Source organism: Zonotrichia leucophrys, chromosome 14, assembly GCF_028769735.1.
Source record: "Zonotrichia leucophrys gambelii isolate GWCS_2022_RI chromosome 14, RI_Zleu_2.0, whole genome shotgun sequence".
Taxonomy (NCBI): domain Eukaryota; kingdom Metazoa; phylum Chordata; class Aves; order Passeriformes; family Passerellidae; genus Zonotrichia; species Zonotrichia leucophrys.
Genome location: NC_088184.1, coordinates 7758522 through 7772985, shown reverse-complemented (window position 1 = coordinate 7772985; position 14464 = coordinate 7758522). Strand labels below are relative to the sequence as shown.

Sequence of the window (14464 nt, the reverse complement as noted above, 5' to 3'; positions counted from 1 at the left end):
TTCCTTCTCCAGCAGCTGCTCAGTGGCTTCTGCACCCAAGTCAAGAACAGTTTAGAGTTTCTGCTGGACAAGTGCCTGAGATCTGGAGGTCCAGTGCCTGCTGCTGCTCAGGTACCAGGAGAAAATTATTTTCCTCTACTGTCTCCAGCTCTCATACTTGAGGACACAAACAAAACAATTCCAAACCCAGATACAAGAGCACTCCAAAGGGTTATCAATGGATCTCAAAATCAGGAGCATTTAGAAATACTGAGATAAAAGTCAGGTATTTTTCCTTTTTAACTAAGGCAAAGAGGAACAGAATTGCCCATGTTGCTGGGTAATTCTGAATCAGACACCTTTTAACGTTCCATAATCTCCAATATAAACATCTTTAAATGCTCATTTTCTGTTCCTAAGGTAAAGAGGGAAGGCAACAGGAGACAATAATCAAAACATCCTTTCACACTGGTAACCTTTGAAAGGGCACAGTTTTGCTGTCAGCTAACCCAAAGTAAGAGCAAGCAAAAATATCATCAGCTTTCACACATCAAGTTGTGCTGCAAAGACAGAAGAAAAGCAACTCCCCAAATTACATATGAAAAATCCATCATGTTTCAGGTGTGCTGGAGTCCCCAGGGCTCTGTCCAAGTACTGTGATGAATCTGGAGCTCAAGTCTCACAGAAGTTATCTGGAAGTTGGTTAAAGCAAAATATATAAAGGAGTTAACACTTGGAGATGCCATGTAGGAGAGAAATGCTACCTTAGAAAATCCTTGTCCCACGATTCCAAGTTTAAGCAATACTGAAACTGCTAAAGCCAGAAAACAAATCAAAATGTCATGCATTGATTTACACCAAGTTCAGGCCGTACATGTACTGTGCAAGTCACACTCCCAGTGCCCCAGATGGTCACAAGACACACAAGGAATGCCAAAATGTTAAAGGTGTCAGTGACCCCAAGCACAGTTGTTGCTGTGCCACATCACTGTCACACTGCAAAAGGATCTGTGTGTGGGTCAGCACTGGGAGCACTTACAGAAGGAGCTCTGCTCACACACACCAATTAGGGTGGTTTCTGCAGGTCTTCTGAAAATTCTGAGCTGTTTCTTTGGCAGAATCAGCTTTTCCAGATGTGAGAAATCTTCCATGTTGCAGTAAATGTCAGCCCAGAGACATCAAAATCAGATACAGTAAATTCAACTGTACAGCAGCTCCTCTCCCTCTCCCCTGCCAGGACTGGGGTGGAAGGGGAGGATGACCAAGTGTTCCTGGAGGATGACTGTTCCCAAGCAGGGAAGGTGTCTCAGTGGCATTGGCAGTTCCTCCCTGGGTCTCTGCAGGGAGCTCCATCTCCACCTGAATGTGCCACACCAGCCCAGCCCTCAGCACAGAGCCCCTGTGCTCTGCTCCTATAATCCCACCCTTCTGCCCACCACAGTGCCCAAGTGTCTGGGGATTTAAAAACTGTAACTCACAGCTCATCCCCACACTCCCCAGTCAGCCCCTGCTCCTTCCATTTCCACAGAGAAAACTCACACCAAGCTCAGGAGCTGTGGCAGCCACAGCCCACGGACACCATGGGGGTGACAAAGGTCCTCAGCACTGGGGCTCCTGCTCTGCTCAGCCTTCATTATCACCTGATCAGTACCACTAATTTCTACTTGCAAGGCAAAAAGCTGAACTGACAAAGCAAACCCTTTGTCAAACACAAGGCAAGAAATAACACATTTTCTTTCAAACAATTTTTTACTGCAAGTTCTTTGCAAATATTTGCATTGTCATTACAAAAAATACCAAACAAATTTTCAGTCTATTCAATTTCAGAGTGTCATAATTTACAAAAAAATAAATAGCTTTACTCTAAGGACAATTGTCTAGTATTAAGGTCAGCAATATCAATCACAGAAGTCCACATTCTCAGTGCTGAGTATCTGGATCCATCTGACTTAGTTTGCTTTCTTCCAGCATTTTCCTTTAAAATAAGACTAATCAGAACATTAGAAAAGTAACTTTTTTCTTACCACAAAAAGCTGAAAATTCAACATAGATCTTGAAAACCAGACTCCGTTGCCATTTTAATTGTTAGACCCTTCCGACACAAAACTTTAAAAATGCTTTTTTTTTTTTTAAACAACTGCAACAGAACATTTTCCCACAAAAATTTAAGAGTCAACAGCAGCAGCATGAAGGGCATGTTTCTTTGATATAAGGCTAATGGTCCTTGATGTGGCAGAGCTGCTGTGAAAGCACACAACTACCAAAGGCAAGGGTGTTACAATCAAGGTCAGGCAAATCCTCCCTGCTCAGCCCTGTCCCCACAGGTGTCACCAGCACTGGGCACCCCAGTGGGAGTTCTGAGGGAGCTGGGGGTGACATCAGCACACAGCAACACACCAGCTGCTGCACAGTTTGGTTTGGAGTGATTGTCATCCCAGACATGCTGGAACACTGCTCTGAAGTTGACTGTGCTTTTCCACATCAGCACTGCTGACATGACAGTGAACTTGCTGCTCTATGCTGTAAACACATGAAACCTTTAGGACAATGCATAAAGCATTAACCATGTACAGTAAATGCCATCAGGAGAAAGTCTGGCACATGTTTTATTTCACAAGAAGAAAAATCTTTGGACTATAGTACTTTATGTCACAAAATGTTCCAAGTGCATCCCACAATAGATGGCTCATGAAATGAGAAATCCACAAACAAGCAAATAACTAGCATTTGCAAAAATGTTTTCAACAAAAAAAAAAAAAGGAGGGAGCTTCAGAACATAAAAGATATGAGAAGAAAAAGCTTTTCTGAATTTCTCTGATGAATCACTCGGCTGTACATCTGAGTGTATAATGACAGATTTCAGGCAAAAAATAGGAGTCTCTGAAGTGTTTTCCACAGTGTAAGAGCTTCTCCTAAAGGTGGCTAAAATCAATACTAAGGAGAAGTAAAAAATAAGGAAAAATTGCATCTTTATGTTGCTTCCACTGCCACGCTCTGGCTAACTTCACTGTGCCTGAAACTCAGCTCTGTGGTTCAGTCCAGCTCAGGGGAAGTTACAGTTCTCCAAATGTATCACCTCCCTCTTCCCCACAGTAAATAGCCAAGTCCAAGTGCTACACCAAGCCTGAATCTTTGGCCATGCTATAGAAAATGCCTTTTTCCTGAAGTAGTTGGTCTGGGGTACCACACTCCACCACTTCTCCTCTCTCCAGGACTAAAACTCTGTAAAACAAGAAGAGGGGGAAAAAGAAAAAGGGAAAGATAGTCACAAGAAGATCCAGAAAGCCAGTGAACATGGATATATGTGTACAGAGACTGCAGCATAGCCATTATCTGCAAGTGCTGACAGTGTGAACAGGCTGAGGTGCTCACTGTCCCTCCCCAGCTCTCTGCAGATGGTCTGTGTGGTGCCTTGTTTATAGAGCACATGGTTACCCAGCCATCTGCAGACACAGCACATGGTCACTTATCTCCTCCTGCTCAGGAGGCTCTGGACTGTGCTCTGAGCCAACCAGAAGCGAGCTGGCAGCACCTCTTGTCCAGGTGTGTGAGGGCCTGCAAGACCTGGGGTAACCTTCCCTTAACACCCCTCCACACCAACTGCAGCTGCACAGCTTCTGTGACAAGCAAAACCACCCAACTGGCACAAGGAAGTGCACCAGGTCAGCTGGAGTGTTCCAGCTCCCCCATGGATGGAAGCACTGCAGAGATGGTCACCAAGCCCTGGCAGGGGCTGTGGCCTGGTGCCACCACTGTCACTGCTGAGCTGGGTGTTCCCTGCTGGCAGTGCTCCTCTCTCTGATCTGTCACTACTGACAGCACAGAGGGCTACAAAGGCACACTGAAATCCTAGCAGTGCTCACTTTGCCATTCTGTGATAAAAGGGACAAGAGCTGAAAACTGAAATGTGAGACAACTTGGCCCTCAAGCCCACCTCAGCAAGGCAGCCAGCACGAGGGAGGCTCTATGAACTGTAACCAGAAGTGAGGGAAAGTGGAACACCAAATGAACTTCAGAGGGCAGGATCTGCCCCTTGGACTCCCTATGCTCTCTGTGCCTAAATTAGGGCAAGACCCAGGAACAAACTCCTGTCCTTGCCTTCTCCCCAGTTTGCCCAGGCAGGAACAGCACATAGCAGTGTGACAGAGGGACCAGAGGAGCTCCCCAGGGCAAGCACAGCCACCACGAGGCAGAACACACACACATCCTAGCCCTCAAAACAGGGAGCTAAAAAGGAACCAGTAACCACCCAACAAACACAGATTGCCATTTAAGTGGAGCACAGGGCAGGGCACACAGTCTGCAAGGTAAGAGCAGCACCAGCTCACCTGGTGTAGTCCATGATTGTGTTCAGACGATGTGCTATAGTCAACACAGTACATTCTTCAAACTGAGACTTTATAGTGGACTGTATGAGCTTATCTGTCTCAAGATCAACAGCAGCTGTGGCTTCATCCAGAACCAGGATTTTGGACTTCCTGAGCAGAGCTCGTGCCAGGCACACCAGCTGGCGCTGCCCCACGCTGCACAGAGGGGATGGAGCAGGGGAGAAAAGTCAGGACAAGTTCAGAGCATTCACTGGTGCTCATTTTGAAACCTGGCAATTCCTTGTTCTGAAGATAAGTTGAGTCTTAGTATTTCCCTGCAGAATATCTAACAGCATCTGAAACTACACCCCCTCAAAGGAGGTCCTGGCAATGCAGAAGGAGCACACAAGTGGTTTCAGCACAACTGCATCAGGGCAGTGCTGAGGACTGCACTTTAAATGGTTTCTACAAACTGAACATATAAAACCCTGATAAGGTGCAAATAGCAAGTGAACAGCTTACTTTGAATAATGCTGCTGCTTAAATGTTTTCCAAGGCTGCCCAAGCTGCCTTGCACTCAAAGTATTTCTTAAAATTATTTGAAATTCTCAAACTCAAGAGCAGAAAACATGCTGAATAAAACCTAGTTGTCTGATTGCCTGGTCACATTAAGAATTCTCCAGCTGCCTCCCCAGATTGTGACACAGGGCTGGGGCATTACAGCTTGCCCAAGCACACCCATGATTCAGTTCAGCACACATTTCCTTTGACCCACCTGAGGTTCTCACCACCCTCAGCACACTCATGATTCAGTTTATCAGGAAGGGATGATACAAAGTTCTTCAGGTGAGCCAATTCCAAAGACCTCCAAATGTCCTCATCAGAGTGTCGGTCAAAAGGATCGAGATTCATGCGCAGAGAGCCAGAAAACAATACTGGATCCTGCCCATGGAGAGAGGAGACTGACAATGGACACAGAACATGGCAAGGGCTCCACAAATATTTCTTAGATAACAAAAGGAAACAACATGTACAGATGCAGTTGCAAGCAAGCTAATATACTGAATTGAGGAGTGAGGACTCATTTTTTTCCAATAAAAAGTTACTCTCCCTCACTCTTATTCTTCTTGGGGGCTTGACCTCTTCCCTTTGCAGATTCTTGCAGTCCAGACCTTTCCATTAGTCAATAACTCATGAATTCAGAAAAAAACCCCAACAAAACAAACAAACCAAAACACCCAAACCCCAGACAACTTTGTTTTTACTGGACCTCTAGGCTAAAATAGAGGCCCTCCCTGCTCAGCCTTCTGTCAGCAGGGACTGCCAGGTCAACTTTTCACTTCTTAGGGAATTAACCATCTGTAAATATTTCAAAACTCTTCAGCTGCAGCATGAATGAAATTACTCCTTTTTTTTCCTCAGACAGGAAAAAATACTACTCTGGAAATATTGATGCAAAACAATCAAAAGAAGAGAGCAAAGTCCACCCCCAGATTTCCAAAAGAGGTGGTACAGAAAACCTTTCACAGTGAGCTCACTTGTTTTTGCCAGTGTGCTGCAATGGTAATTGAAAACATCACATTTTATGGTCTTTTAATCAGAACAGGCAATAAAGGCTACAGAGTAAGAACAAAACCACTTGAGACTAAATCCAATGCTCATAAAGCTGTATTTCCAAATGTTTAGGACTATCCAACCCACAGCTGGCCGGGCCAGACTGGGATGGTTTCTGTGCAAGAACAGCACTGATAGCACACACTCTGCCCAGTGCACAAGGGGATCCCAAGCAGGTGCTGAGCTGGGATCAGCCCTTCCCACTCAGGCTGAGCTGTCTGTAGTCTCTAAGTGATCAGCTCCTGAATCCACAGGCCAAGGTTTTGCTTCACAACAAGGCTCAGCCAAGTTCCTACTTGTTACCTGGCACAGGCAAACTGAAACCAGCCTAGGGAAAGAAGCCTGGTTTCAAGTCCATGAAAGGGCAAGCTGAAGTGACTGAATTTCATAGCACACATCAGAGGAGGAATAACAATTTGGAATAACAGTTTTCTCCTCAGTGCTTTATGAAAGGAGCACTGCAAAGAGCAAAGAAGTTTAGGTAGTGACAGGATTTTGCACCTACCTGAGGGATAATGGTGATCTTGAACCTCAAGTCATGGAGCCCTATCTTGGCAATATTAACCCCATCAATGATAATTTCACCTTCAGCTGCTTCATTAATCCGAAACAAACCCAAAGTAAGTGAGGATTTTCCAGCTCCTGTTCTTCCAACTATTCCAATCTGTTGGGAAGAAATACAAGGACAACTTACTCTGGGAAAGAGTTAAAGCATTTCCAAGCATTTCCACCTGAGACCAACACATTGTCATACTTCTGGGGTTATCCACACACCAAAGGCATTCAGTTTCACACTGTATGTTTTACTTCCCAGTCAGACTGAAGTCTTGATCGATTCTTTTCAAATATAAAAGAGTGCTACTTTAGCTGGCTGATGCACCTCTGGCCATCTGTCCATTCTAACCACTTGAGGTAGCATTCTGCCCATATTTGTAGGTACAAAGTGTGCACTCAGGAGAAAACAAATGCCCAGTTGGCTACCACAAATAAGGAAGCTGGGTAGTAGATCTCTCATAGCTACCTTTTATGCTGCTGTGCAAGGCCACACTATTAATAGACATCAGAGAATCCACACAGGACTGGGCAAGGAAGCAGGAGGAGAAACACACAGATTCAGAGAATCTGCTCTCAAGTCCCATTTTTTCCTGCAGTCTCACCTTGCAACTGCTGCCTTACTGGATCAGGCTTCCCTCCTTGACTGTAGGCTATTTTCCTGAGATTATAATTAACTTAATCTCTCTGCAACCTACTCCTCTTTGCTTATGGCAAACAAATTAGCAAAATTCCCTGGGAAGGGGAGACAAGACAGGATAAATTCCACCTCCCAATGAAACCAGGCCAAATGATACTTGGCAGCCCCACATAACAGTGTCTCCTTATCTCTGATGCAGAACACACCCTGCAAAGGCTGAGAGCCCACAACATCTGCAGGGCTGATTCCAGAGAAGCTTTTCTAGTACTTAAGAGCCCCAGACACAGAACAGAACAAGGGTAAGCCTCTCATGCAGACCTGTGAGCTCAGCAGCCTGCCATGGATCAGGCATTACCTTTTCCCCCCCGTTGATGGTAACGTTGATGTTTTTCAGGACCAGGTCCAAGTCCTCGCGGTAGCGCAATCCGTAGCCCCGGAACTCCACCTTCCCCTCGTGGGGCCAGCTGCTGCCTGGGGCTGTCTGCTCAATGCTCCACTCAGCCTGCAAGAGCCACACAGACACCCCTGATCAGCTGCTGCAACCAGCACAGGCTCAGAGGACTCACATTGCAATTAACAAAAATCCTTCTTAGGGGATAATTTGCAAAAGAAACTGTGATAAGGAGAAGAGAGAAGTCTCAGGACAGATGAAATGGTGTGAGTAGCCAAGGGCTTGGCTATCTCAAGTCCCACTTGCTGGATAAACTTCCCTCTTGCCAATGGCAGAATCATGCAGGCAGCACACCTCCAGACTACCTGTCTGCACACCACACCATGGCAAGGACGCCTCTGGGGCAGCCACAGGTGCAACTAGAAGCAGTTAGGCTGAGACTGCACTAAAACATCCATGAGCTGGTAAAAAGCAGCTGCCTCAGCCTCCCACAGAGGTGAGAAAGCAAAGAATACACTGCATTCACTGCCACTACCAAATAAAAAGGCTTTTACATGTATAAACACTGGTCTGCCACCAGAACTTAAGGAAAATAATCTAGGAAGGGTCTTCATACTCAGGTCAGGTTCAAATGCAGGCAAGGCAAAGAGAAGATCCAGCGAACTCCATAACCATAAAGGGAACAACTGCACATTAAATGAACAATGTGATTTGAATATTAAAAAAAAAAACAAAAACAAACAAAAAAAAAGTAAAACTTGTTTATTCCCCACACTGAGTGCAAAAAGAGAAACACATAAAAACATGATGTTTGAAGTTTTAGGAAACCAAAACATTTATGCTACCCTACTGCTTAGCCTTGAACATAAGAGCACATTTCCTAAACAGCACTGTGTAAATACCGGTGCGAACACCATAAAAGCACCAACAGGAACTTCCCAGTGGGACCCAGCCCGTCCCTGGCAGGCACCCACAGCCCTGAGCTCTGTCCCACCCTCCAACCACTCAGGGGGCAGCTGAGACCTCAGAACAGGGCACTGGCTCCCACAAGGGTGGTGGAGAGCTCACTGTACCTCCTTCTCCATTTCAGAGTATTCTTTGACTCTTTCCACAGCAACAATGTTGGTTTCCAGCTCGGAGGACATGCGAACCAGCCAGTTCAGGTACGCTGTGATCTGCAAGGGGGAAAGCAGGCAGAGAGCAGGTTACACTGAACAGGTTACCTGCAATAAATGAAAAATGTGGAACAACTAAAGCACTGCAATTTCAGGCGAGATCTTAGCTAATCAGTGCTGGACAGGAGGAAAGCCTAAATGCCTTTAAGATGCACAGGATGAGACACCCTGGCCACATCCCCTCACACAGGGAAAGCAAAGAAGAAACTTCCCAGCATCTCCTCAGATATTATTTGTAATTATTATTTTCTATGTTCTTTATATTAGTTTTCCATCCAAAGCCCTCTCAAGGCTCTGACTTCCTGATGCAGTCTAAGGATTCAGAGGTTTTGCTGTTTTCAGGAGAGGCAAAATTACCTGCAGTGAGTAGGACACCGAGAGGCCAACCAGGCCTGCACTGAGTTTGTTGCGTGCAATCACTGCAAACAGCGCTGCAAACAGGACAATGCAGTTCCCCACGTACTCCAGACGGACTGCCAGCCACCTGCAAGGCACAAACACATCCCTCCAGTGCTTCACCCACAGAGATCAGACATGTGGACAACAAATTACACAGCTTTTTTTTGTCAGATTAATGACATGGCATGTGTGTCCTGCTAGTGACACAAGCACTGCAAGATGTCTGAGGTTCTGCTTCAGCAGTGTGTGAATCTAGAGGCATCCAAAATTAATTAGTCTTTCAGGTGCATAAATTCCTTTCTATTGATCCCTATGTTCACAAAGCAGTAGTAGTAGTTAAAATTACTACTGCTTTATGAACATTGGGATCAATGGAACAAAACTTTTAAAATAATATAAACCAAAAGCAAGGCAGGAACTCTGTGAAAGGTGAGAGATTCAGAAGTCATTTTAATTGTTACACAACTTTTTCTGTAAGATTAATAATACAGCATGTGTGTCTGGCTAGTGACACTGCAAGATGTTTGACGTTCTCCTTCAGCAGTGTCAATCTAGAAGCATCCAAAATTAATGAGTCTTTCAAGTGCATCAACTCCTGTCTTAACGACAACTACTTTCTGAACATAGGGATCAATAAAACAAAACTTAAACCCAGAAGCAAGGTGGGAACTGTCAGAAAGGTGAGAGATTCAAAAGTAGTTTTAATTGTTACACATCTTTATTTTGTAAGATTAATCATAAGGCACGTGTGTCCTGCTAGTGACATTGCAAGATATTTGAGGTTCTGCTTCAGCAGTGTGTGAATCTAGAGGCATCCAAATTAATGAGTCTTTCAGATGCATAAATTCCTCTCTTAACTACAACTATTTCTGAACATAGGGATCGATAAAACAAAACTTTTAAAATAATATAACCCAGAAGCAAGGCAGGAACTCTCAGAAAGGTGAGAGATTCAGAAGTAATTTTAATTTCATCACAGAAGTTCGAACAAAACATCTCTGAAACAGAGCCAAGCATGCCAAGAGCCATGACAGATAAGGAGCATGTCCTCCCCAGTAACTGTGCAGCCCCAGTGGTACCTGTTGGCCACAATGCTGGGGTAATAAGCCTTCTGGTTCTCGTCCACCTTGATGTCGTTCTGGCGGATGAAGCGCTTCTGCTCCTGGAAGGCGCGGATGACGCTGACGCCCAGCAGGGTCTCGTTGAAGTGCGAGTACACGGGCGAGCGGCTCACCGACTCCAGGCGCTTCAGCTGCCGCGACGTGGCCACGTAAAACCTCTGCCAGCGAGAGCACCAGAGCCACGGTCACTGCGGGAATGTGCCCCCTCCTGAGGGAGTGACAAAACTGTCCTCTGTCCCTCAGAAAGGAAAGAAGCCCAGAAGTTTCTCTCCTGGATTAGGTGAAAAAGCCACCTCATAGGACCAGGGGGATTTCACCTCAAACTTAAGGATAGCTAATTGGACAGGAGCCAGAAAGTCCCACCTGGGCAATTTACTAGAAAAAGAAGAGAGCAAAGAAACTAACGCCTTTACCAGGGGCAGGAGAGCCTCTTGCACCTGGATCGGTTTTTCTCTGTAAAGAGTTTGTTATTGCGCCTTTTATTAAATCTTTTTGCATCCAACACTGCCACAGAAGCCATCCTGCTGATTTTACTCCTTCTAAGGTAGCTGAGCTATCTTGGGTGTGAAATACATCTCCAAGAGCTTATGAGACCTGCCTCAAGGAGACTCCTATTTCAGGTTACATCCAGATTGTGTCTGGAAAGACAAGGGGAATCATAAACAGTTCCCTGCCATCTGGGCTGTTAGTGACAGAGATTCAACTTACACGTGGGAATACAGACCTTCTCCAGCACTTTCAGGGCTGAAGGACCATGACATACTGTGCTGCCTTTAACCAACTGCCAACCAACCCATCTCATGCCACAGCCATTTTCTCCTCTTTCTTTTATCAGCAAATTTAATTCAACAACATAAAACACACATATCACCACTAATGGAGCCAAAAGGATTTACAAATTCAAGAGCCAAAGTCAAACCCCAGCTGCTTCTCTTTGAACTGTGCTGGCTCTTCCAGTTTCTAGGAGTGAAGGCAGAGTGAAGCAAGCACCCCCTGCCCACACAGGGTGAGAATGAATAAAAGGCTGACACCCACTCTATTGCTCTGCAAACAATATTCTGATGAAACAGGCACATGAGCAATACACACACACACCCCTCTAAAGGCTACTCTCAGGTTTGGAAAGAAGTCTTGGAAAAGACTTTCCATATTTGGGCTCTGAGCAACAAGCTGTGCAAAATTTGCCACAAAATCTAATGGCATTTTTATCAAGTAGGTATTAAAGGATTACCCTCTGCACAGAAGTCATTTTACACTTGACAAAGGAAGGAAATGCTGTGCTAACATCAGATTATCAGTAAACCATGCAAAGTACAGTCAGTCAAGCATGACTCAAAGCCAGCACATTAAAATCCTTCCTCATGCAGGGTAAGAACAGCCTCAAATAGTAGAGCATGTGCCTGCTGGTCCTGGCTCCCCCAGGGAACACCCTTTACCTGCACGAAAAAGTAGACAAGTCCCAGGGGTGGAATGGTGACAGCAGCTATAGGCGTGGCCAGCAGGATGATGATACAAGCCCCAATGACATTGAAAGTGGAGCCCATGAACATCTTGATGATGGGTGGGATGGTGGAGTCGATGGTGTCGATCTCCTTGGAGAAACGGTTCACCAGGTTCCCGCTGGGCGTGCGCTCAAAGAAGCTCATGGGGGACCGGAGCACGTTGTGCAGCAGGTTGAGGTGCAGGTGCCGTGATGCAAAGATTCCTCCTATTGACACAACCATGGAGTAGCCAAACACAGCAATACCTGGCAAAGGAGACTCATTATTAACTGCTGCCGTCTCTCAGATAAATAATTTTCCTCATTCTGCCATCATTTAGCATTAGCATGTTGTCACTATAGGACATGGAACAACACACTGCTGTTCTCAAGGTGAAAAAAGGGAAGTTTGTTTTCTGACTCTTAACGTTTATAGATTTCTAAAAGTGACACTGGATTGGAGGGTGAAAGTGCCACCTCTCCAATCACACTGGACAAACCAACAGTCTATCAGATTTCTCTTCTCCTATAAATAATGCAAAACAATAAGTTATTTACAGAAAGTGTGTGAGAAAGTTCATTACAAGAATGTAAACATCAGAAGGCTTAGAAAATCTTTAAAAAATCAGGGTGACAGTATGTCTGTAGTGCAAGAATCCTGAGAACCTGCGTACACTTCAGGTAGACTCAGCAAATACGTCACGTACTTAGCCACAAAGAGGACACAAAACAAAACATCACTGCAGCAGCCTCCCCAGAGTGCCCTAGGTGGAGGCACAGGCAGCTGAGCCAGGCTGGGCTGCAGGGAGGCAGCACAGCCACAGCCTCCTGAGACAAACTGCCCTGCGGGGGCAGCCAGGCTGCTGACAGGCCAGGGAGGCTCTCCTCAGATCAGACATTCTGTCAACAGTTCTGACTCATCAGCCAGCAAACACTTCTCACTTTGAGAAATTTCAGTTACAAATGAAAGGAAAAACACATTTTGTAACTGAATATCTGTACAGGTTGGTTTGCTTGCTTTTTTTAAATTCAAGTTTTTCATTTTTCTATGAAAACACACACTCAAATCCTTAGCAAAATGCTGCTGCAGAGACCAAGAGCATTAGAAACACTGAACCAGCAAATCTTAAAATACACAAAACCAGGCAAACCTTGAGAAATTCCCAATGCTCCATAGACTCCCAGTCTGAGAGTTGTGTTCTGCTGTGTGCCATTGATAACAGGATCATCTGTCCATAAACTCAGCCAGTAGTTGGAAGACAAGGAGGCTATGTGATTGCACATAAAGAGGAAAATGGCCAAGAAAGACATACAGAGTCCAATTGCTTTCATGTACTCCCAGTACACTGATGCCTTTACCTGAAGAAAGAAGACAAAAAGAAATACTCATTTTGCAGCTAGGTTTCAAAAGCAGCAACTCCCCCTTGTCCAACACCTATTTAAAGCCAGTATCCCTCCATGAGGCCATGAAAACACAGCAGCTGCACTCCAGAGAGGCACAGCCTGGGAACACAGGCTGCAAAGCATTCAGTGGAGACATGCCAAACCCAACACTGCCCCAGGGCAGGCACACATCATCCCTGCCCTGTCATCCAAGGGAAGGGAGGAGTAGGGAGGGACCTGCCTGAAGTACCACAGAGCATCAGCAGCAGAGCCAAAAACTTCACTGAGCAGTTCCAGCTTCTGGCTCTCTGTACCACAAGATTATAAAGCCTTCAAACCAACCCTTGCTCCACATGGCTTCTAGCCTGTGATCTATCTTTAACCAACAGCAAGCAACCCAAGCTTGGATTCAAGCAACATTGCTAGGAGCTGTAGCTGCCACTTTCCCAGGAACCTCAGTCTCAGGTTTCTCAAAAAGCCCTGGGTATCCTGGGATTAGACACTTATGTCTACAGTGGAAACTTGGCTTAAATTCATCTGAGTCAATGCAGCTCCTCACTGAAGGGCAGTTTTCATTAGGTCACCTAATTTGTCACAACCTCTCTCCAAGAAATAGCTGCAAGGTTTTCATTCCTCCTCCTACACTTTGATGTGGTCAGGCCCATCATCTCACACAAGTTGTGTGTTGGCATTCTTCCTGCAGGCAAACGTGGGGCTCTGGTTTGGGAGCAGAGGGCACAGCAACACTTCCCTCAAGCATTACACAACAAGCAGCAAGCTCAAGAACTCACTCCACCCGTTCTCACAACAGTTATGTGGTCTTCAGAAGTTACTTTCTTCTGAAATAGATTTTTCCAAAACTGAAGAAGGGCACAGGAAGTGGGAACTGGAGCCTTACCCTCCCAGTCTTTGCTGTGTCAGCCTCTGTCAGTTTCCAGGAATTCTTCTCAGCAAGTGGCTTCTGCAGATCTGCTGTGCTGCTCTGTGGCTTCCCAGTGTCTCTGCTGTATGTTGAAGAGTTACTGAGCTGCCTGTTTGAAGACATTTAATTTTTAATCTTAGCTTGGCACAGGACAGGTGTTACCTCACATCTAGGCTTTGACATTCCACAGCTCCAAGCCAGTGGTTTACATTCCTATGGAGATGTCCTAACCCCACCACAGGGCCAGAGGTTCCTTGAGACCCCCTTGTCCCTCAGGGCCCTCTCCCACCCCTCCCTGACAGCACTCAGGTCCCAAATACCCATGTCCAGATGCAAGTAACAGTCACCAGATAAACAAGTCTTGGTTGCACAATCACTCCAGAATGAAAAACGCTTTGTGACCATCAAGACCAGCCTTTCCAAACCCCATCATCAGCTCAGCAGCTGCTGGAGAGTGAAAAGGGTATCCACAGTCCCCTCAAAACAGGCCATTTAACCAGG

The 14464-nt window shown here is 45.6% G+C and overlaps 1 protein-coding gene across 1 annotated transcript in view; it reads right to left on the bottom strand.

The window, feature by feature from the left end:
- Positions 1-1709: 1709 nt before the first annotated feature.
- ABCC1 (ATP binding cassette subfamily C member 1 (ABCC1 blood group)) overlaps positions 1710-14464 on the bottom strand; it is a 46505-nt gene continuing 33750 nt past the window's right edge. Inside the window, exons 21-31 of the mRNA XM_064725800.1 lie at positions 13940-14072; positions 12810-13017; positions 11615-11925; positions 10137-10336; positions 9016-9142; positions 8557-8658; positions 7448-7594; positions 6406-6564; positions 5062-5228; positions 4308-4502; positions 1710-3201 (exon numbers count right to left, since the gene is read on the bottom strand). Of these exons, the coding sequence (XP_064581870.1) occupies positions 3093-3201; positions 4308-4502; positions 5062-5228; positions 6406-6564; positions 7448-7594; positions 8557-8658; positions 9016-9142; positions 10137-10336; positions 11615-11925; positions 12810-13017; positions 13940-14072 (1858 nt within the window). The 3' untranslated portion in view covers positions 1710-3092. The remainder of the gene's footprint in view (positions 3202-4307; positions 4503-5061; positions 5229-6405; positions 6565-7447; positions 7595-8556; positions 8659-9015; positions 9143-10136; positions 10337-11614; positions 11926-12809; positions 13018-13939; positions 14073-14464) is intronic.